Source organism: Anomaloglossus baeobatrachus, chromosome 7 (genome assembly GCF_048569485.1).
Source record: "Anomaloglossus baeobatrachus isolate aAnoBae1 chromosome 7, aAnoBae1.hap1, whole genome shotgun sequence".
In the NCBI taxonomy this organism is placed as follows: Eukaryota; Metazoa; Chordata; class Amphibia; order Anura; family Aromobatidae; genus Anomaloglossus; species Anomaloglossus baeobatrachus.
In genome coordinates, this window is record NC_134359.1 from 114,976,621 (window position 1) to 115,001,867 (window position 25,247).

Consider the following 25,247-nt stretch of genomic DNA (forward strand, 5'->3'; position numbering starts at 1 on the left):
CTTCCGACAAGCCTACAACCTACAATAACCCTCAGTCTGATATAGCGCCTCACGACCAGCTCTACTCTCACCCACTGAATCCTCATCCATCCCCTGTAGACTCTGAGCCCTCGCGGGCAGGGTCCTCTCTTCTGTAATAGTCTGTTTTTGTATTGTTCATGATTATTGTGCTTGTTTTTTAATGCATAGCCATTTTGACTTGTAAAGCGCTGTTAGAGATGGTTTCTTCTTTAACAGCGCCATTGAATAAATGGTGCTATAATAATAAATAATAATAAATCACGCTTTCAAAAACCTCAAGAAGAATGGCTAAACCTTTTTTTTATTAGCAGTATAGTAGTAGCCTGAGAGGGTTAAAACCACAGTGGCTTCAATACATTGAAACATAGACAAGACCCTCTTAGTTTTACATATAAGAAAGATAGTAACATGTCTTGTTTATACTCCTGAAAGGACAGCCTCTAGTATTGTGTGAATAAAGCTGGCTCAGGGCTGGCAAAGACAGATGACCACCAAGAAGCAAGGTTCGGAGACAAGTGATTGAAAGGTTTTCTGTGGTGAAGGTCAGGAAGATGGAAGCCTGCCTTTGTTGAGAATGTGCTAATGAAGTCATTAAGTGTCTGCCAGCAGAGATGATTCAATTGAAGCGGTTAGAGGTGCAGGAGAGTAGACAGGAAGCAGAGGCTGGTAAATACATCTCCCTGCTTTCATCTTTCATCAAACGCCAGGCAGAATATGCTGGGAACGCTTTGCAATCAGTGCCAGTTACAACATAGTCAAATGTCTTATTCTCAAGATATTTCATAGAAAGATGCAAATTCTTAACACTTTACTGGTGCAAAAGAAAAATCTGCAAAAATATTTCTGATTTTCCCTTTATTTTTGTTGCCCAATTAGCACTTGATTGAAACAGATATTAGGGAATCAGAGTACGTCTTGCCCGGTTTGCCTCAGCTTCTTCAATGTTGTCTCAGGGAACCATTTAAGGCTTATTAGAATAAATTTAGGTCCAGGTTCTGTTGGCTTACTGATAATTTGGTTATTTGAGAGCGTATAGCCGGCAACACACAGATGGTTTTGGACCAAATGAACCTTCGGTTGAATATTCGGTAGACAGCCCCTCAGCCAACACTATCCCATGCACAGGAGCACTCGATCGGCCGAGCGCTCCTGTGTTCTCTATGAGAAAGCCGCCCACTGATACGCTGGCAGGGGCTCATCTCCAACAGCCTGAAATCAGACATGAGCAATGAATATATTCCCTATTATCAGTCAGCCACTGACCCCATACACATTAGTGTTGCCTCAACGCGTCAAAATCATTGGTTTCAGCCAACATTATTCTAATACGAATGGGGGGGCTTGATCCCACAATGGGCTCTAAATTGACAATATACAAGCTGATTGGTGCTAGTTTGAAAACCTGTTAAAGGGAACCTGTCAGGTGCAATATGCACCCAGAACCATGAGCAGTTCTGGGTGCATATTAGTAATCCCTGCCTAGCAGTCCCTGTATACACTAGCATAGATAAAGTGATCTTTAGAAAAAGTATTTCTAAAGATCGCTGTATGCTAATGAGGCCCATGACTAGTCACAAGGGCGTGAGTTCCCTTGGCTAGCTACCCCACATAGCATGTTAGCACATCCCTGTGGGCATACTAACATGCTAATGAATGCGTAGCTTTGCCGCACATACCTCACTCTTCATGGCAGCCGGCGGAGAATGGATGGACACTGCGCATGATCTGGAGTACCCTGGACTTCCGATCATGTGCACTAAATTGATGCCAGGTGTAAGCTTCCAGGTTTCAGCAAGGTATAGTGCTAATGACCGTAAGTCCCGGGGACTCTGGATCACGTACAGTGCGCATCCATCCTCTGTCGGCCACCACCAAGACTGAGGTATGTGCGGTGAAGTTGCACATTTATTAGCATGTTAGTACGCCCACAGGGGAGTGCTAACATGCTATGTGGTCCGGCTAGCCAAAGGAACTCACGCCCTTGTGACTAGTCCCTGGCCTCATTAGTATATAAGAAACGATCTTTAGAAATACTTTTTCTAAAGATCTCTTTATCTATGTTAGTGTATACAGGGACGGTTGGGCAGGGATTACTAATATGCACCCAGAACTGCCCTTGGTCCTGGGTACATATTGCACCTGACAGGTTCCCTTTAAGATAGGTGAATAGATACAACATTCGTTATATTGGCAGTATATTTGTGGTAACATGGATAGATTTGCCTTGAATATGCCACTATGAACATAATTAATAACCTAATCTTAACCACTCCAACATTTACCAATAATGCCCACAATACCTTTAGCTTTCCGATGATATTGTCCAGTTGGTCACTAAAGTGAGTACAGACCAAATCGGCTGCTTTGCTTGGACTCAGGGAAAGGAGTTCCTAATGAAAAAAATAAGAAAGAAATCGTAAAGTGAAATATCTGCTGAGAAAAAGATGCTACACTTAGAAATAGGAAAACACGGAAGATGCGGCTGGATTGTCCATTAATTTGGTGGGATAACTGCACCTTTCTCATAGGAGTTGGGGGCCACTAAATCAGGACAGGCAAATCCAATGGTATCTAGACTTTTCTTCATTCGGGCAAAGTCTCAATTTGCAGCTCTAATTCTGCATTAAATACTCTCCTCTGCTCAAAGTTGCTATTGACACTTTCAATGGTATCCAGCGCCGGAGGTACATGGCACTCCTGGTCCAGCCAGCTATGGCCTAACTGACCCATGCAGTGTATTACATTCGGCTGTTATACTGCCCTTCTTGAGATCCGGGAGCAGAAGAGAGCACAATGGCACCCACTAGTCTTCTGTTATCAGGCTATTTTAGTCAAAAGGTTTTAGAGAAATAAATAAAATGCTGTCCCTGGTTTAATTCAAACAGCAGTCTGTCCTAGTTACGTGTCAGAGCAGGCTGCAGACTGAAGATATATATAGTTCCCAAGGTGCGTCTGTCAACTGACAAGAGCTGTATCACACATCCCTAAGTCAGGCTGTCATGTGAAGAAATAGATCTCCTCCTTACTGAGCACAAAAGGGCTATGTCAAGGATCTCCAGGTTCATTTTCCTCAATGTTTGGCTGTAATGAATGCAAAGTCATCAGAGATAAAGAAAAACTTTAGAGTTGGTATTATGTGACCATGTTATTATGTGACCATGTGTGACAGTAGCCAAGTGGCAGAATTTTAGAATTGTACTGGACTTATGCTCAAGTGTCCTGACTGACTTACTACTAGAAGTTGATTTTGGGTATTGGAAATCATCTAAGGAAAAGTCCTCAACATTCCAAGAAAATCCTAGGATATCAGCTGTTTACACCAAGAGAACCACAGGCTAAAATGGCAAACCAATAAACAAATAAAACTACAGAGTAAAATTAAAACTCACCAAAAAGGAGCCAAGACAGATGATGTATGTGCACACACAGAATGTGGTGAACCTTCCTCATAGAGATGGCTGCAGCCCAGGTGCATGATGCTGGTGATACAGCTACTCAACCTCCACAATAAAGGGGAGGGACAGCTGCTTAGCATAAGGCATGCACACTCATAAGGCTTGCACTGGGAGCCCATCATATAATGAGTGAAATGCACAGTGTCTGAACTGTAACCTACAAATGACGCCAAAAACCTAGGTCAGGCGGGCTAAACAGCACTATATATAAGTGCATCTCACAATCTCACACGGATACGCGAGATGCACAGTGTCTGAACTATAGCCTATAAATGACGCACAACACCAGGTCAGGCGGGTCAGTTACCACTATATGAGTACATAACACATGACAGGCTCACCATTTAACCACCTGAATTCAAAAGGTCAACCCACATCCTGCAAAAATCGATAAAATGTGCCATACCTCAAATAGTAAGATATTAGTTTATATTTTGGCCCAAAATATGTAATCTCGCAATCCGTTCGTCAAGGATTCTCACACTTGCAGGTCCCTACACTAAATTAGTTAGAAAAACCACATACAACTATCAAAAAAACTCACCATTTGGCGTCATTTGTAGGTTACAGTTCAGACACTGTGCATTTCACTCATTATATGATGGGCTCCCAGTGCAAGCCTTATGAGTGTGAATGTCTTAGGCTGCTTTCACAGCTCCGGTTTTTGCTATGCGGCACAATCTGGCACTTTGCAGGAAAAACGCAACCGTTTTTTTTTTGCTGCCGGTTGCGTTTTTCCTGCATAGACTTTAATTAGTGCCGCATTGTGCTGCATGGCCTTGCGTTCGGTCCGTTTTTTGCCGCATGAGGCAGATTTAGCCGATGCGGCGGCCGGATGGAACGTCGCCTGGCACGTTTTTTTGTGCGGCAAAAAAAACCGCATAGCGCCGCATCCGGCCGATGCGGCGCTTTTGTCAATGCATCCCTATGGATGCCGGATGCAGCGAAAACCGCATCCGCCCGCCGCATACGTTTTTTGCCACTGCGCATGCTCAGTAGCAAGCCGCAAGCGGCAAAAACCGGACGGGCTGCATGTAAAAAACTTATGCAAAGGATGCGGTGTTTTCACCGCATCCGTTGCATAGGTTTCACAGCCGGATTGAGCCGCACGGCTCAAACCGGATGTGTGAAAGCAGCCTTATGCTAAGCAGCCGCCCCCCTCCCCTCTAGTGTGGAGGTTGTGTGGCTGTATCATCAGCATCATGCACCTGGGCTGCAGCCATCTTTATGAGGAAGGCTCACCACATTCTGTGTGTGACATACACGACATACATGCACGACATACATACACGACATACATACACGGCATACATCATCTGTCTTGGCTCCTTTTTGGTGAGTTTTTTTGATAGTTCTATGTGGTTTTTCTACAGAGTAAAATTAAGCAAAAATGGCATCCATTAAAATCCAACAACCCATTATACAAAAAACGTATATTTATAATTGGGAAAAAAAAACGAAAAAAAAACCTTGCATCCTGCAAACACGCAGCTCAATAGAGTGCAAACCGATGAGCATGAGCGGCTCGTGCATTTTAATACTCTTGTCTTTCCGTACATTATACAGAAATGGGGTTGTACAGGATTCTGTAAGTCACACAAGGTTCATGCCACAGACAAGTGTAATGCATGCTTACAATAACTATTTCATTCTTCATTTACTGCTTCCCTTTGAAGAAAGATTTATTTCAACATCACAGAAAACGTATTCCTTTTTTCCATCACTACACGGAGAAAGATAATGACCACTTTACAACGGAAGAACCACTACAGGTGGAAAATGGATGGGATTACAAAGACTTTTTTTTTCACAAGACTACCGCATTTACATAAAGTATCATCATAAACATCAATAGTCAGTGCACTTTACCTTTGCAGAAGTTCTGCCTATTTATCACAGACTTACAGAAAAAGCAATATCCTAATATTTGTCTATTACCAGAATTGCTTCCACTAGGAGCAGTAGTGATTCTCCCCATTGTAAAGCAAGTGTATCAATGCCAGCCACCATTAACAGTGGACTATATTCTAGGGCAGTGATGGCGAACCTATGGCACGCGTGCCACCAGGGGCACGCTGAGCCCATTCTGGTGGCACGCGTGCTGTTGCCCGATGCTGCAGCTTTGGTCTGCTAGTGCAGTCGCGCCGGCAGATCAAATCTGTGTTGGAGCGGAGGAGACATTTCTCCTCCGCTCTGACACTCCTCCTCCCCAGGCTGCAGTGGGTTGCCTAGGAGACGGAGGAGCGTCAGAGAGCGGCGCCAGCGCCGTCTGCTGGCCGCGTGGGAACTGAGGACCCAGCAGCGCGCAGCGGGGGAGCGTGTGCAGGTAAGTTGTGTGTTTTGTTTGTTTTTTGTTTTTTTTATAACTCGTATAAATTTTATAACTGCGGCAGCGCCAGCATGGGGTGGGAGAGGGGGAATGCACATGCCAGCGTGGGGTAGGAGAGGGGGAACGCACATGCCAGCGTGGGGTGGGAGAGGGGGAACGCACATGCCAGCGTGGGGTGGGAGAGGGGGAACGCACATGCCAGCGTGGGGTGGGAGAGAGGGAACGCACATGGCAGCGTGGGGTGGGAGAGGGGGAACGCACATGGCAGCGTGGGGTGGGAGAGGGGGAACGCACGTGGGGTGGGAGAGGGGGAACGCAGATGGCAGCGTGGGGTGGGAGAGGGGGAACGCACATGGCAGCGTGGGGTGGGAGAGGGGGAACGCACATGGCAGCGTGGGGTGGGAGAGGGGGAACGCACATGGCAGCGTTGGGTGGGAGAACACGCATGCCAACATGGGGGGGGGGGGAGAACACGCATGCCAGCATGGGGGGGGGAGAACACGCATGCCAGGATGGGGGGGGATGACACGCATGCCAGGATGGGGGGGGATGACATGCATGCCAGGATGGAGGAAAACATGCATGCCAGGATGGGGAAACATGCATGCCAGGATGGAGGAAACTTGCCACGATAGGATACATTTACCAGGAAGGGGTACATTTACCTGGATGGGGTAAATTTACCAGGAATGGGGTACATGCCGGGATGGGGGGAACATTTACAAGGATGGGCAATATGTCAGGATGGGGTACATTTACCAGCATGGGGAACATGCAAGAATGGGTAACATTTACCAGGATGGGGCCATGATGGGGACAAATATACCAGAATGTAGGAAATCTATATCAGGATGGGGGACATGTTTACCAGGAAGTGGCCGAGGAAGGGGACAGAACTACACAATGAAAGGGGAGGGGAGCCACTCGTAGGTCTTTATGGGATTTCGAGATGTTCAGACTTTGAAATGTAGATGTGGATTACAGGGTGAAATCTGTTTGCATTCCATGCTAAAATCTCTGTCTAATATGCTGCAATTTTGCCAGAAAGATCAATCCAACTGCTGTGTCTGGAAAGGGCAGGGGCTCAGCTTCAATGTGTGGTAAGCATGAGCGTGATACCCCCTGCTGAGGAGAAGACGGCAAAGGTAAGATTAAAATCAGTTCTTTATATAATAGGATTGGTTGGCACTTCGGAAAAAAAATTGGGTTTAGGGCTACAGTTTGGGCACTCGGCCTGTAAAAGGTTCGCCATGACTGTTCTAGGGTGTCACTGCATAGGACTATTTGTTTTTTTTCTAAATGCCACAGCAGTGACAAGAGCCAACTATCACTACTGGAGCAGTGCTTGATCTAGTTGACTTGACTGTAGCTAGTGGTCTGCACCGGAGCCAGTGGGCTGCTTCGTAGCTAGTGGACTGCCCCAGTTCTAGTGGATTGCACCAGAGCTAGGGGGCTGCCCCGAAGCTAGGGGGCTCCACCGGAGCTAGTTACACAAATCAGAGTTACACAGATAGCAATCTCCCATAAGAAGGGTTGAATACTTATATATATATATATATATTTATATATATACTAGCTGTAGTACTCGGGCGCTGCCTGGGATAGTAACTGTCTCTCTCCCAGTCTCTGTCTGTCTGTCTCTTTCCTTGTCTGTCTATGTCTCTGACTGTCTGTTTCTATCTCTCTGTCTGTATTTGTATCAGTCTGTCTCCATCTTTGTGTCTGTCTGTCTCACTCTGTGTGTGTGTGTGTGTGTGTGTGTGTGTGTGTGTGTGTGTGTGTGTGTGTGTGTGTGTGTCTTTCCCAGCCTGTCTCTTTTCCACGGCTGTCTCTATTCCACGGCTGTCTCTTTTCCACAGCTGTCTCTATTCGTCTCTCCACCGACATCTTATTACCTCACACATAAGCTTCTTATACTAACAGTTTATTTTGTTCCTATAGCAACTACTGAGAGTTGCTATTAATAGCCTGTAGCTCCCACCTCCATTCAGTTTAATAGAGGCAGGATTTTGGAGCATAACTGTAAAGCGCAGGGTTAAATTTTCCCGTCAGAACATAGTCTATGACGTTCCCTGAGTCGCATGAGGCGTCTAAGCAAAATTTCGTGATTGTAAATGCGACGGTGGGAATTCCATTAGCGGACACACACACACACACACACACACACACATACCCAGAGATTTTTATATATATATATATATATATATATATATATATATATATATATATATATATATATATATATATATATATATATATATAATCTATATCGTGAAGCATCAACCAGCAGCATTGTAAATGGCCGGTATGTTTTGCAGAAGCATTGGTGCTCTGCAATGTGAATTTGGCTGGGACCTGTACTTCCACAGGATTGCATTACATGTGGAGGCATGGAAGGGTGTGTGAGGCTGATTAAACACGCCTTACCACCTGTGGGTGTGGCTCCAAGGGTTAACACAATCCTGTGGTTCTGAAACTGTAGCAGAGTGTCTAGGGCAGTCTAGGGGAGACTGGATCTAGACTGTAGTGTGTGTGCTGCATAGGGTGAGACCATATGCAGGGTGTTTGCTCTGCTAAGGAGACCTTCTGGAGAAGGTATGGGCTTTAAAGTCTATGTGTAAAGCCTAAGATAGACAAGGCACTCCCAAAATGCTTTTGCATGAAAATTTATTTATGTGCTTTTTCGTCATATGTGTAAAGCCTGGCTGGAGCCAGGGGGAATCTGGTAAGGACACTAGCCACCTTCAGAGGAAGGTAACCAGGATTGATACCAGTTTCTGAATACTGACAAGGGTCAGGGACACCTGTGTGGAAATCCAACAGTGTTTGGACTTTATATTATGTGTTGGACTTTGAGGAGAAAGCCAAGGTGCGGCATCTTTAGGTTATGCGACCTAGTATGGTTATGGAGCTGTTAATAAACCATATGGGCTGTTAAAGTGACAAATTGCTCCGGCGTGCTTTAATCCCGCTACCTGACGCGTGGTCCCCCATACGCTCGGGGCCCACGTCGTCACAATATATATAATATTATGTATCGTGGGTGAACTCCTACAGAAGTATTAGAAATACTTAGAAAATTGTTACTAATAGAGCATGGAGTATTCCAAACCCTGAGAGTGTTAAAATGTGAGTGATTGATAAGAAATGAAGGAGCAGTTCTTCTAGAATAAGGTAATGCTAGATCACGAGTACAGACATCTTTTCCAGATTGGCATACCTCCATATGTCCCATTGCCTTATCCCATGTCGACTGCTTCTCTTCAGGACTGTATCCAGGAATTGACAGGATATTATGAATATAATTAAAAACTTCTTGCTGGTAGAAAAAAAAAATACATTTGATAAGAATGAATGCAAAAAGAGAAAAAGGTACAGAGCTTTACAGCAAAACTGTCAAAGTAAGAAGCAGGTTGTAAACTATCGGATAATGAATTGTGGGTTTGTTGTACAATCGTGTGTATTCTTTCACATTAGGTAACCAGTAAACATGTTCTGGGAGAGATAATGATGGGGTATGACAAGGATATACTTACGATAAGTCTGGGATGACTGCTGTAAGTCTGCTGATTGATTGCTTAGCACTACTACCTACATATTCTAGTAATGCCACCGCATTTCCAATCAGCTCTGCTCAGTTTTATCCATGCCACCCCATTGGACATAAGGGGCATGGGCGGACACAGAAAGAAGAAGACCTCTAGATAAGAACAGAATATGGGCCCTTTCAAGTTTAATAGCTCATTATAATGCACCCCTGTTACACAGTGTTTGGCTTTAAATTCACCGAGTGTCATGGCCAGCATCACACATGGTTCAGACTACAGACTCTCACACTCCACACTATGCCTTCTCTTTTGCTTCAGAGTTGCACAGACAGGCTCGGGTGTTGACCAGCTGTGTGCTCATTAGTGATGCTTGCAGGAGTTAATCTCTGCTAGACTGTTGGTTACCTCTTGAATCACATATTGGGGGAGACCTATCACAGTTACTCCACGCTTTTTTAAGTTGGTGGAGCCTGTCTTCACATGCCGACTATAGCTTTTGCTAAACTGGTCTGTGTGCTGTTGTATCCCAGTCTGGTGATAGTATTGCTTTGTGCATGGAGTTGTTGTGGACTTCTCTTGTTGTCTCCTGCCTGCTCTTATTGTATCCTGCTCTTATTATACTCCTAAGCACTTTTTGTCTTATGCAAAAATTAGAAAAAAAAAATTCAGCAACCGCAATGTTCAGTAAGGTTAAAACATAGCTTGTCCATAATGTCCATTAACACAAGATTAAAAGCATATGTAGACATAAAGGAGCTGTCTACGCATTTCACACAAACACAGACTTGCTCTTAATCTACTTGCTTGAAACACGTAGACAGGTCCTTTATGTCTACATATGCTTTTAATCTTGTGTAATGGACATTATTAAAGCTATGTTTTAACCTTAATGAACATTGCGGTTGCTGGATTTGTTTTCTATCTAGTTTTTGCTTCATTAGACCTGGTTACCGTTCTGAGATTTCCTTGCTCTGCACCCTCAATCCATGCTGAATTGGTGAGCTGTTCATTCTCTTTTGCCTTTTGTCTTATGCCTCTTTTGTATATTTTTGTCAGCTTTACCACTCCTGTCCCAGCCTTCCTCTGGAGTTGGGGGGAGGGGGTATAAGATCAGAGGTGGTCAGGAACAGGGCAAGGAAGGCGGCCCAGCTATCTTCACCATCAAAGGTGACTCTGGGTTTAGAAATAGCTAGAGTCTCCTAGCCTGAGGGCCAGTCTAGGAGCAAGATCTCTAACATCCACCAGCTTCGAGATGTCTTCATGAAGGAATGGAAAATGATCCAGTGGCTCCTAAGGAGCTCCAGTGAACTCCATGCTCAAGGTGGTTAAGGCACTGCTTGAAAATAATGGTGGCTTTACAAATATTGACACTTTGAGCACTATTTGGACATTTTCACTTAGGGGTATGCTCACTTTTGTTTCCAGAGGTTTACATATTAATGGCTGTGTGAGTTATTTAGAGGGCACCAAATTTACACTGTTATACAAGCTGTACACGGACCACATTACATTGTATCAAAGGGTCATATCTTCAGTGTTGTCCCATGAAAAAATACAATAAAATATTTACAAAAATGTGAAGGGTGTACTCACTTTTGTGATATACTGTAAAAGCAGCTTTCCCATGTTAGATGTTTTACAATTAGAGGAAGTTGATGGACAGGTCTGGTCACATGAGCCATTTTATGGACAGATGTGCTTTTAAAAAACCTGCACTAACCTTATCATTTATTAGTATAGATTAATCTATTATAATAGATTGTGGATACCTCAATAATCAGATCAGGGGAGAATAACAACCGACAACACCATGATTAGCTGTTATTAGCCATGGCAGAGGCTGGATATAAGCGCTGAATGGTGAAGAATGGCACAGCTCCATACAATATGTATTGGCTGCTGCTGAGTATTGCATATCTGCCCTCAGACAAGAGGACGCAATCCCAATCTGATACTGATGACTTATCCTAAGGATAGATCATCAATATTACGCTGTGTGCAGAATTATTAGGCAAATTAATATTTTGATCACATGTTACTTTTTATGCGTGTTGTCCTAGTCCAAGCTGTATAGGCTTGAGAGCCAAATACCAATTAAGTGAAGTGCATCTCTGTAATGAGGAGGGGTGTGGTGTAATGACATCAACACCCTATATAAAGTGTGCTTAATTATTAGGCAACTTCCTTTCCTTTGGCAAAATGGGTCAGAAAAGAGATTTGACGGGCTCTGAAAAGTAAAAAATTGGGAGATGTCTTGCAGAGGGATGCAGCAGTCTTGAAATTGCCAAACTTTTGAAGCATGATGACTGAACAAGCAAGCGTTTCATGGCAAATAGTCAACAGGGTCGCAAGAAGCGTGTTGGGCAAAAAAGGCGCAAAATAATTGCCCATAATTGAGGAAAATCAGGCGTGAAGCTGCCAAGATGCCATTTGCCACCAGTTTGGCCATATTTCAGAGCTGCAACGTTACTGGAGTATCAAAAAGCACAAGGTGTGCCATTCTCAGGGACATGGCCAAGGTAAGGAAGGCTGAAAAGCGACCACCTTTGAACAAGAAACATAAGATAAAACGTCAAGATTGGGCCAAGAAATATCTCAAGATTGATTTTTCAAAGATTTTATGGACTGATGAAATGAGAGTGACTCTTGATGGGCCAAATGGATGGGCCAGAGGCTGGATCAGTAAAGGGCAGAGAGCTCCACTCCAACTCAGAAGCCAGCAAGGTGGAGGTGGGGTACTGGTATGGGCTGGTATCATCAAAGATGAACTTGTGGGACCTTTTCGGGTTGAGGATGGAGTGATGCTCAACTCCCAGACCTACTGTAGTCGGTATTGTTCAAGAAAAATATGATTTTCATGCAGGACAATGCTTGCTCCATCACATGCAAAAAATAATGACATGGCTCCCTTGTTCACCTGATCTGAACCCCATAGAGAACATGTGGTCCCTCATAAAATGTGAGATCTACAGGGAGGGAAAACAGTCCACCTCTCGAAACAGTGTCTGGGAGGCTGTGGTGGCTGCTGCATGCAATGTTGATCGGAAACAGATCAAGCAACTGACAGAATCTATGGATGGTAGGCTGTTGAGTGTCATCATAAAGAAAGGTGGCTATATTGGTTACTAATTTTTTGGGGTTTTGTTTTTGCATGTCAGAAATGTTTTTCTAAATTTTGTGCAGTTATATTGGTTTACCTGGTGAAAATAAACAAGTGAGATGGGAATATATTTGGCTTTTATTAAGTTGCCTAATAATTCTGCACAGTAATAGTTACCTGCACAAAGAGATATCCTCCGAAAATAGCCAAATCTAAAAAAAAAAACACTGCAACTTCCAAAAATATTAAGCTTTGATATTTATGAGTCTTTTGGGTTGATTGAGAACATAGTTGTTGATCAATAATAAAAAAAATCCTCTAAAATACAACTTGCCTAATAATTCTGCACACGGTGTAGATGCCTGGACAATGCCTTTAACTTAAAGCTTCATAATAAACTGCTATGTATTATCATGGGGTTCTGGTGTTATTGCCCATTTATCACTGAACAGAAAGACCCACCAGCAAATTCCCATTAACACTCCCAGTGTTTATCTAGGAGCCCATCATATCACTGGTTGATAGCAACAGTATAGAAGGTTATAAACAACATAATATTACAGGTAGATAGCGCCAGATTAGGAGTCGGGAAGGATTTTTTTTTCCCTATGGAGAAAATTGGCTTCTACTCTGTAGGTTTTTGCCTTCCCCTAGTTTAACACTGCAGAACAGCTGCACTAAAAATAGGCTGAACTAGATGGACATAAGGTCTTCCCTCAGCCTTAGAAACTATGTTACTATGTTAAGCCTAAGGCATCAAACAGCATCTACACAAACCATGAAAAGGCATTTGCACCACACTGGGCTACGAGCCAGACGTCCAGTTACAGGTCTTCAATTGACATCACACCACTGCCCTCAAAGGCTATCCTGTGACAACAATGGAGGTCTATCCTCTTCAGCGATGAGTCTTGCTTTTATCTTGAGCGCAATGATAGCAGGTGATTGGTGTCAAAACCACGTGGGCAATGCCATGAAGATGTCTTCACAAGGTAATGTCACACCGGTTCTACTTCTGGGATTATGGTGTGGGGTAGCATAATGTACGGCAGCCGGACAGCTCCAGTCTTCATTCAAGGTGCATTAACAGCTCGGCATCACATTGTTTTGTTCATAGAACCATGGGTACCTTCATTTTTCAAATGTGCTAGGAGCAGTTTTTCATTGCTACAGCACCAGGCCATACTGTATGTTGTTCGTGCTACAATGAACAGCCTGCATGACGTGCTATCATGGTCTTCGGACTTGTCTCCCATTGAGCACACCTAGGAAGCCATTGGTTGACAGCTGCAAAGGGAGCTGCCAGCAGCGGATTTTGATGATTTTTGAGGCCAAGTTTATTCAGAGTGGGAGAACATTCCCCGGACAACCATTGATAACTTCATTGATACCAGCCAACATCTGTAACTTAGGGGATTTCTACACATAGCGTTGATACTCGGTACTTATTAAAACTAGATGCTTAACATTTTTTTAACATTTTTGTATAGCATTAACATGTCTACCCATCCTGTGATTTCCACAATTCCCTGTCTGTTCCTCTTTGATGTTGCAATTTGAATATTGAGGAGTGTGTGCATGTATATATATTGCTACTAAAAACCCCAAAACCTTCTATTAGAAAAATTCAACAGATATTTCGCAACCCACAATCCCCCATGGACTCTGTAAGTGTGTAAGTGGAATGAAAGCCCAATAGAGGGAGAAATAACCATTCATATTCTAAACAGCAGGTAGAAATATTTGCTGTGTGCAAAATGTGCCTTCCCACTCAGCTTCTTGGTAGGTAGAAAATCTCTAGTATATTAAGTAATAGAAATTTTGTGACTTTGAATAATTTTACAATACCTTTCTCATGGGATCCTGCAAATAACATTCTATGATTTTATCGTACAAGTGCTTTCTTTCATACATAAATTCACAGATCTGGTAACTAGAGGCAAAAGCAGAGAAAAAGACAAATATTAGGCTATGTGCGCATGCTGAGTATTTGGTGCAGACATTTTCTGCACCTAAACTGCATCTCCTGGCAGAAAAACGCACCAAAAATATGTTTTGGTGCATTTTTCATATTGAAGTCAATGGGTGGAAGGGCTGAAAAAAAGCAAGAAAAAACACGCCAAGCATTGACATGCTGCAGATTATTTTCTGCAACGAATCTGCAAGGAAAAAAATAAGCAGCATGTGCGCAACACTTCAGAATTAACATGGACTTTGCTGGCATAAGGGTAGGCATGCAGATTTCACAAAACTGCAGCCAAAATAGCGTCAAATAATGCACCGAAAATGCAATGTGTGCACATGGCCTTAATCACATAAATGCATCTAAAAGATTATACATGCTTTATCTAAAAAATAAATGATATCAGGAAATTACTCCTATACTAACAGTCTATTGTGACTACAAAGTTTTAGTTTGTAGCCTGCATCCATAGATACATGTCCACAGAGTAACTGTAGAAACAAAATGGTTTTTATAAGCTTTGGAGTAATAATAATAATAATAATAATAAAAAAAAAAAAAAAAAAAAAAAAAAAGATTGCAATTTATAAAAGTTAAAAAAAGAGACAACACAGCTTTGCCGGATCTTTTTTTGAACAGGCACTGTAGAATATGACAGATTCCATTGACAGTAATGAGATTCTTGCTGACCAAAATACAGGAAAGCGAATGATTTAATATTGCAACTTTTTTTTTTTTTTAAAATACATATTCACCAAAAATTCTTGTACACCCAAGATGAGCGGATCGATTCACGGGACTCCACACCAGTGTCCAGGTCAGTGGTACCTGGCGGCTAGATGGGAGTTCCGCAACTCTCTTACCTTATGGCATCCCCAATGTGCCATTTAATTTATCAGGGCTGGTGAAAAATCAACTGTAAGACATGCCGGACAGATGACGTGGTGCCAGCCCTGGCTGATCAAAAGCTGAGCTGGGGATGCCGCAAGTAAAAGATTTGCAGGACTCCGATCTTGCTGCCAGGTACCACTGACCTGGACACTGGTCTAGAATTCCATGAATCGATCCGCTCATCTCTATAGTATAGTATAGTAGGCACTAAACCTGATCATCCAAAGTTAGTATCGATTTTTATGACTAGATATGAGCAAACCCGAACTGTAAAGTTCGGTGTTCGTACTGAAGACAGACTTTACAAATAAAATCAGTGTTCGAGTTCGGGTGCTTTACATATACTGACCACTCGATCGAACATTGCTTCTCTCGAGTACGCTCGGTGCTGAGCCTAGTACGAGCCGCTTGCAGTGTTTGATTGGCGTGAACGTCCCAATCAGTGACTTCCAATGATGTTCGGGTTAAGTCCGAGTCCAGAACAGAACTTTATGCAGTGTGTCCACCCATATCCTGTCCACTGCCATTAACTTGAGAACGGCGGCAGCTATAAGCATAGAAGTGTCTAGGTATAGTAAAGTAGCCATACGCTACACAATGAAACCATCTATAGCACCACCTGGTGGAAAACAACAGAGTTAGCATTTTTATCTCGAAAACGGAACGATATAGAGATAAAAAGTATATTACAAAGTTGTAGGGCCTCATCAATTCAATACAAATCGACACCTTGCATACAGAAATGATATGATTAGAACGTGTAAAACTCACAAGGCTGCGGACGTGAAGAGATACCTCATGGAGACCATCCTACAAGTCATTGGGCATGGTGGCTGTGTGGAGTGGCCTCCACGCTCACCTGAGCTGACTCCATTGGACTTCTTTCTGTGAGGTCACATCAAACAGCAGGTGTATGCGACCCCTCCACCAACATTGCAGGACCTACTATGACGTATCACAGATGCTTGTGCAAACGTGTCACCTACCATATTGCAGAATGTGCCGCAAGATTCAGTATGCTGTCCAGAGTCCAGATGTGCATTGCAGCTGACGGTGGCCACTTTGAGCATCAAAGCTAAATGAGCGCCATATGCGTGACCAGCATTCAATGTTTTAGGGGGTCATGGGTTTCATATCATAGCATTTCTGTATGCAAGGTGTCGATTCGTATTGAATTGATGATGTCCTGCAACTTTGTAATTCACTTTTTTTCCTCTATCTTGTTCCGTTTTCGAAATAAAAATGCTAACTCTGTTGTTTTCCACCAGGTGGCGCTATCGGTGGTTTCATTGCGTAGCACATGGCTCCTTTACTATACCTAGACACCACTTCTATGCCTATAGCTGCCGCTGTTCTCAAGTTAATGGCGGTGGACAGGATATGGGTGGACACACTATATAAAGTCAGGCTGAACCTGCACTTCCACGGGTCCGCTCATCTCGATTTATGACCATATACACACCTGGCCATATATGCTGCAGTCACAGAGAAAATTGGGGTATACTTTAACTGTATGAGTTAATCAATGGAATGATTCATGCGACATTCACAAACCAAAAATGAACTGATTTGTCCAGACCATCTGCAGATCGCCTGACCCAAACTTCTCAGTTTCATAAATGTCTACAAGACTTCTGAATTCAGGTCAAGTACCCACGACTTGCCCGATCCGTGACTGTCGGAGGTGTCAAATCGGTGTGAATGTATAAAAACGGCTCATAAAGATTATAATTCTTTACAATGGCAAGACTATCAGCAAGCAATGCTTCAAAGAGCGGTAGAAAAAGGATCTTACAACTGGGCTCTTTCTGCCAGGTGGATCAGTCTGTTCTCTTCAAACTGAACAATTCCTCCAGCCTGAAGCAGCTCCAGGAGAACCTAAAACAGAAACAATCAAAAATCACAGAAGGAGGTTTGCAAGGTACAAGATCACTACACAGAAAGCCCCAGGTAGTCCAGAAGCATTTACCATTCCTTCAGAACTCACATAAGGTGCAATGAATTTGCAGAGGTACTATTACTGAATATAAAACCATTTTCTATATCTTCCATATTATACACTATCTTGGAGATTTTCCTGGCAACTAATTAGGAGGTCAGACAGTTCACTGGCACCAAGTCATTTCTCCTTGTAAGCCTAGAATTTATGGGCTATGATTTTTATAATGCCCATATCATCTGCGGCACAGTGCAGAGAATATAACCTCTAACATCTGTCACTGCTGCCAAGGGGATTCTTATTTTTTTCATCTCAAGCTGCAAAGTGGAGGCAAAGGAGACATACAGACCTCATCCAGATGCTGCACCGGTTGGGATTTAACCCCAGATTTTGCAAAAGTGACAGTGCTAAATGTGCAGCATATGGGACCGGTTGTGGTAGCTGCCAGTACCAGGAGCAGACACTGATGAAATATTTATTCGGACGGCCCCAGCTGTGTCTGCTGCATCTAACAAATACCAACGAATGCGGGTGTTTAAAACATCCCACTAGTTCTACATACTGAATAGTGCAGCAATAAATATACTGCTGGTGATTAAATACTTTTTGAATTTGCAGAGATGTAAACCCTGAGATGAACAGTAGTGATGAGCGAGCACTACCATGCTCAGTTTACTCGAAATGAGCACCCAGACACTTGGACGGGCTCGACTGTTTTCCGAAAGATCTTCAGGAAAACGACTTCAGTTTCCCATTGACTTCTATTATACTCAGTACACAAGTCGAGCCTGGCTGAGCTTCCGACTACTCGTTTCGAGTACCGAGCGTGGGAGTTGTCCTTCATCACTAATAGACGATTTGCAACCACAGTGGCGAGGTGTGTAGTGGCGTGAGCCGCCATGTGCGCCCCTGAACAAATCTTACAGAATAAAACTTGTTGTGTAGCAAATGTAAATGCTAGTCATCAATTTGAAGAGTGGGGTAGGGGGGAATGTCACCATGCCTTATCATGCCCTCGTCTTGCCCCAGTCCCACCCAATTTGTCAGAATTCGGGTGAGAATGGAGTGAAAACACCAGAAGTCACTTTTTTTGTGCAACGTCACCTTATGCTAAAAAAAAATGACGACTTTTCCAAGCTTTTTTGTGCCCGAAATCTGTCGAAAAAGCTTTGATTTGACTGTACTTTGTAGCCAGGGAGGAATTGCTGGCTTTTCTCAACAATAAAAGAAGATGATGACAAGAGTGGGAGTCCTCAAGGTATATAAGTGCACCCCCACCTCCAATGCTGCTTTGGACATAGGATCTCTACATAGTTTTGGGATACTTCTTTTAAAAGAGTTGTCCAGTTCTATTATATTCATGGCCTATCTTTAGGATAGGTCATCCTCGCCAGATTGGTGGGAGTGTGATTTCTGGCACCCCTGCAGAGCAGCTGTTCCCAGTACCTGCAGGTTGTGCTCAGTTGCACAGCAGAACAGCTCAGCTTCATCAATTGCATAGGGGTTGCAGGAGGGTACTGCAGATTAACCCCTATTGATTTGAATAGAAGCGGATGTGCAGTACCCAGCTGTGGCCGCTATGCAGTTGACGGAGCTGTGCTGTTCCGCTCTGCAACCGAGCCCAACCTTCCGCCGCCAGAACAGGAAACAGCTGATTAATGGGATGCTGGGTATCACATTTCCACTGATCTGGTAATGATTACCTGTCCAAAGGATAGGCCATTAATATAAAAGTACTGGACAACCCATTTAATAATGTTACAAATTTCACCATATTACAGAAAAAATTGGGTAGAAAAAGTAAATAGGAGATTAACATCTATTTTCAGAACACTGCTTGCTTTGACACGATTTAACAGTAGGAAACCCCAGCTCTAACAACTGGCTTTATTTCTTGTACGATTTAACATCCATAAAGGGTAACTCCGCCATTGGACACTTGAGCAGGTGTGGTAAGATTTCCCATCAAAACCGATCGATTGGGAACAATTTACTCCTTAAACTAGAGCTAAGAGAATCAAACAGTGACAGCACTAATGTAATGAGAAGCATGGCATGAATGGAACTTCTTGAAATGCCCTTCCAGTGCATAGTCAATGTCTGATTGGCTGAGGTCCGATACGCCGCACCCCCACCGATCAGCTGTACTCGTTCCCGGCGGTGGCAGTAAGCAGCCAGAAATCCTCGTCTTCTCATAGTGGCCGCAGCCGGCAACTGCACATCCGACTCCCATTGATTTGAATCAGAAGATACAGGTCTAAAAGCATGTTGTGATCGGATGGCTTTACGCTGTTTTTGATCAAAAACAGTAATAAGTGTTATTTGTATGTAATATTACTTTTTACTTGTTTTTTACAGAAAGGTATATGCTTTTTTGTTTTTATCTTAGGCTTTATTTCTATAATCTGTTACGCTCAGGTCGGTAGAGCCATGGGCCAGTCAGTCCACTGCAACCCGAGACCGGACCGAAATCCAAGGACATCTGCATGAACACTAAAGGGCGCTTTACACGCTACGATTTTCTGACGATATGTCGGCGGGGTCACGGTTGTCGTGACGCACATCCGTCATCGTTAGCGACGTCATTGCGTGTGACACCTACGTGCGACACCGAACGATCGCAAATAGGGTGAAAATCGTTGATCATTGACACGTCGTTCACTTTCAAAATATTATTCGTCGTTTGGAACGCGGCAGACATATTGCTACGTTTGACACACCCTGCCAATGACAAACAACATCCACACCACCGCCTTGATCAAACAGTATATCGCTCAACGATGTAGCGTCATTTGTGAGATGTGTACGTGTGACCGCTACAAAACGACCTATGAGCGATCTCGGCAAATCGTAACAACGATCTGGGCGTGTCACATCGCTAACGAGATCGTTGTGTGTAAAGCAGCCTTGAGTTCTGTGCTGTTGCTCAAAAAGTGTAAGAAGGGCCTGATATCTGTGTCTCTTGTATGACTTGTATCAATGTTAAGCTATTAAATAAAAATGAATAAAGCCGAATTCCTAAATGATACATGGAAAATTGAACATGTCTCTGGGTTTTTTTCACCAACACACTCACATTATAAAACCATTAACTACACCCATAGGTTACAACAGGCACGTGTTCTATCCATGAAAATCTGATAAAACATAAACGTGTGAAACAAACGGCTGAATGAGGCCATAAACATTGACAAAAATGCTTATTATAAATGCCATGAATAAAGGTCACTATAGGGCCTGGATTTAAGTGGCCGTACCTGCTGTCTTTCTGAATGTCTGGAATCATCATCTGGACTGCACAGAAACTCCAGAACCTATTTATTAAAGAGAGATGCATTAATTGACATAACTACACATTCCTCCACACATGACTAGACTAGCAGAGCTTGTTTTAGTCATTCTCTTACCCCACTGACCCACAAAAATCACTCACAAAAAATTAATTCAAAAGAGATACCCGATAAATAATGTATGTGTGTGTGTTCTATAGGGTCCATACTGTGACCATGGGTGATGTACAGTATGCATTTATAATAAAATTTGATTTAAACAATAGATCATTTTTTGGCTATACAGTATATAACAAAAGTGAGTATACCATTCACATTTTTTTAATTATATTATATTATATCTTTTCATGGTACAACACTGAAGATATGACACTTTGTTACAATGGACAGTAGTCTCTGTAGAGCTTGTATAACCTCTAAATAACTCAACACAGTCATTAATGTCTAAACCACTGTTAACAAAAGTCAGTACGCCCCTAAGTGAAAATGGCCAAGTAGCCTTTTTCCCCGGTGTCATGTGACTCAATAGTATTGCAAGGTCTCAGGTGAAAATGGGGAGCAAATGTGTTAAATTTTATGTCATCGCTCACACACTCCCTCATACTGGTCACTGAAAGTTCAACATGACTCCTCATAGCAAAGAATTGTCTGAGGATCTTGCAAAAAGAATTGTTGCGCTACATAAAGATGGCCTAGGCTATGAGAAGATTGCCCACACCCTGAAACTGAGCTGTAGCACGGTGGCCAAGACCATACAGTGGTTTAACAAGACAGGTTCCACTCAGAACAGGCCTCACCATGGTCGCCCAAAGAAGTTGAATACACATGCTCAGTGTCATATCCTGAGATTATCTTTTCAAAATAGACTTATGAGTGCTGTCAGCATTGCTGCAGAGGCTAAAGGGGTGGGGAGTCCGCCTGTCAGTGCTCAGACCATACACCGCACACTGTATGAAATTGGTCTGCATGGCTATTGTCTCAAAAGGAAGCCTCTTCTAAAAATGATACACAAGAAAGCTCAAAACAGCTTGCTGAAGAAAAGCAGACTAACGATATAAATTATTTAAACCACGTCCTGTGGTCGTATGAGACTAAAATAAACTAATTTAGATCAGATGGTGTCAAGCATGTGTGTCTGCAACCTGCTGAGGAGTACAAAGACAAGTGTGCCTTGCCTACAGTCAAGCACGGTGGTGGGAGTGTCATGTTTGGGGCTGCATGAGTGCTGCCAGCTGTGAGAAGCTACAGTTCATTGAGGGAACCATGAATGCAGACATATACTGTGACATACTGAAGCCGAGCATGATTCCCTCCCTTCAGAAAATGGGCCACAAGGCAGTATTCCAACATGATAACGACCCCAAACATCTTCAAAACAACCACTGCCTTACTAAAGAAAATGAGGGTAAAAATGCTGGACTGGCCAAGCATGTCTCCAGATTTAAATACTATAGAGCATCTGTTGGGCATCTTCAAATGGAAGGTGTAGGAGCGCAAGGTCTCTAACATCCCCACCTGCTCCGTGATGTTGATGATGTCGTCATGGAGGAGTGGAAGAGGATTCCAGTGGCCCCTGTGAAGCTCTAGTGAACTCCTTGCCCAAGACAGTTAAGGCAGTGCTTGAAAATAATGGTGGCCACACAAAATATTGACAATTCGGACACAATTTGGCCATTTCTTGGGGGTGTACTCACTTTTTTGCCATTGTTTTGTTTAGACATTGATGGCTGTGTGTTGAGTTATTTACAGGACACCAAATTTACATTGTTTTGCAAGCTGTACACTGACTACTTTACATAGTATCAAAGTGTCATCGTATCTTCAGTGTTGTCCCATGAAAAGATATAAAATATTTAAAAAAACGTGATGGGGTGTACTCACTTTTATAATGTACTGTACATTCACTTTAAAAGAAAACTTTAATGCGTACCTGATCAAACAGTACTCTGTTAACAAAAAGTGTATTGTCTGGTTTGGCAAGCTGGCGAGCCAAGAACGTGAAGAGGCAACCGACCTGGGAAGGTGTAAAATCGGAGTTCTCAACCATTACCTAAAAAAGAGAAGCAACACAATGATATATACAACATACAATACAATCACGCACATATTTGACATTGAATATTTCTAGCAGTCAAAATTAAATCCCGTTACTATGGAAACTGCACGTGATACGTTTTAGCAGAAAAGGTTGTGTCATTTTGAAATTGTGATTAAGAAACGTTAAACATCTCAGGTAAAGATTAGAAGATTAGAAAAAACCTTCCAAAGACGCCATGTTTTTGCTGAATACTGCGCCGCCCACGAGTCACATGTTCTCCTGCAAAAACTCAATGAAATCAGCTCTGAAGTTGACGATCATTTGCCTTATTCTCCTGATTTGGCTACACCTGATTATTATCTCCTTCTAAGGCTATGTTCACACAGTGTATCTTTTGTAAATACAAAGATGCAGCGTTTTTGGCCCCAAAAAACGCATGAAAAACGCATGCGTTTTTGATGTATTTTTACCGCATTTTGCCCAATGTGTTTTTGAGGTCAAATCTATTGACTGGAAAAAAAGATGCCCAGTGTGGACAGCAAAATCGAAATCTCATAGACTTTGCTGGGGGAAGGAAATGCTGCATTTTGGTGCATCTTTGTGACCTCAAAAACACCAAAAGATGCAGTGTGTGAACATAGCCTTAAACTCCAAAAATCATTGAAAGCAGGAAAAAAAATTGAGGTTTTCAGAACACGTTAAGATTTTTTTCTAAGGGATTAGAATTACTTTTTGATCGATGCATTAAATGTATTATGTTGAATGAAAAAGTATTAAAACTTAATGTTTACATATGTATGTCTTTATATACATTGGCATGCAAAAGTTTGGGCACCCTATGTAAAAGTTACTGTTATTTTAAACAGTTAAGCAAGCTGAAGATTAAATGATCTCTAAAAGGCATAAACTTAATGATGACACATTTCTTTTGTATTTTTGGCAAAAAAAAACAAATAAATATTTTCATATTTTACATTTTAAAAGTTACAAAAAAGAAAATGGGCCAATGAAAAGGTCAGGACACCCTTTGTGCTCAGATAACGTTGACCAAGATTTCAGACCTTAAGTAACCTGCTTGGGTTATGGCTTGTTCACGATCATTGTTAGGAAAGGCCAGGTGATGCAAATTTCACAGCTTTATAAAAACTCATCTATGGAAAGGGTATATGGGTCGGCCTCAAAAGGTAGAAAAGCAGGGGTTCTTATTTTGATCAATAGAAACTTTGCACACGAGGTGGAAACACAAGATTCAGATGAAGAAGGAAGATACATACATATAAAGATTTCAGGTACTCAAGGCACTTTTAGTATCCACAATATATATGCACCCAATACGGAACAAAGGGTTTTTTTTTTTTTTTTTTTAAATATAGCTAATAAGATTTTGTTGGACGGGGATATATGTAAATTGGTGGGGGGAGACTTTAATACGGTGGTTTCTCAGGAAGAAGACCGGAGGAGTCAGGGGAAGCAGGGGAAAAAAAACGGAGTGGTCGCTGAGAGCATTGTTAAAAACAACTACACTACAGGATTGCTGGAGATTATATCACCCACAAGAGAGAGAATTTACACACTAATCCCACCCACACGATTCTTGGTCAAGGATTGACCTTTGGCTGACAAGTGAGAATTTATTGCAGAGGGTAGAAGAGATAGTTATAGAGACTATGGTAATATCGGATCATAGCCCAGTGGTAATCAGTATAGCTGATAAAGTTCAGAGAGGACAGGATTATATATGGCGCTTGCCCTCATTCTTGACTTTGGACGAGAACTTCCATAGAATACTGAGAGAATGGTGGGTGGATTATACATTGACGAATCAGGAGCACAGTGGGGAAACACTATTGTATTGGGAGACGGCTAAGGCAGTTTTGAGAGGAAAAGTGATAGGATATACGACAAAGGCGAAACGACAGGCACAAGTAAAGTTTCAGGAGACTAGCCGGGCAGTCAGGGAAGCATATATTGACTTCTTAGAAAAACCATCAAGGGTGACAAAAGCAAAGTGGGTGGAGGCGAAGGGCAATTTTGAGAACTGGGTGGAAAGGAAAGAGAGTATGTACAGGACACAACAAGAGGCAGAGTTGACTCGTTTTGGGAATAAGGCAGGGACGTTATTGGCAAATCTGACATGGGGACGACGACCGATGACACATTATGTCACTGAGAAATGCTGTGGGGAGTAAAACAACAGATCCCAAAGAGATAAACGACATTCTTGGAGACTTCTATGCAGGTTTATATAAAGAGGAGGGGTTAGATGATAGGAGAGAAGGAAATGAGTGGTTAAAAGGAACAAAAATGCCTACGCTCACGGAGGAAAATGTACAGGCTTTGAATAAAGCGGTGACGGAGGCGGAGGTGCTACAGGTTATAGTAAAGTTAAAAACAACGAAGGCCCCGGGACCAGATGGTTTTAGTGCCATTTTTTCAAAATTATGAAGGAACAAATCTCACCTATACTGACAGAGTTATTCAATAAGATATTGGACGGAGAAAGCATATCGGATACACTTAATACAGCCTATATAAAGCTCATTCCTAAAGGAGGATAGAATTTAGAAGACCCATCTAGTTATAGGCCCATCTCGCTGATTAATCAAGACCTAATGTTGATGTTGAAACCGAAGTTGATGGAAAATAGGTTAGCGGCAGTATTGCCAGAGATTA

The 25,247-nt window shown here is 42.6% G+C and overlaps 1 protein-coding gene across 3 annotated transcripts in view; it reads right to left on the reverse strand.

Moving 5' to 3' along the window:
• VPS8 (VPS8 subunit of CORVET complex) overlaps positions 1–25,247 on the reverse strand; it is a 347,729-nt gene that overhangs the window by 133,107 nt on the left and 189,375 nt on the right. For all 3 annotated transcript variants that reach the window (XM_075317598.1, XM_075317599.1, XM_075317597.1), the window contains 6 exons: positions 22,467–22,586; positions 20,504–20,560; positions 17,103–17,185; positions 14,302–14,386; positions 9,026–9,124; positions 2,322–2,411 (listed from right to left, as the gene is read on the reverse strand). In XM_075317598.1, coding sequence (XP_075173713.1) covers positions 2,322–2,411; positions 9,026–9,124; positions 14,302–14,386; positions 17,103–17,185; positions 20,504–20,560; positions 22,467–22,586 — 534 coding nt within the window. The remainder of the gene's footprint in view (positions 1–2,321; positions 2,412–9,025; positions 9,125–14,301; positions 14,387–17,102; positions 17,186–20,503; positions 20,561–22,466; positions 22,587–25,247) is intronic.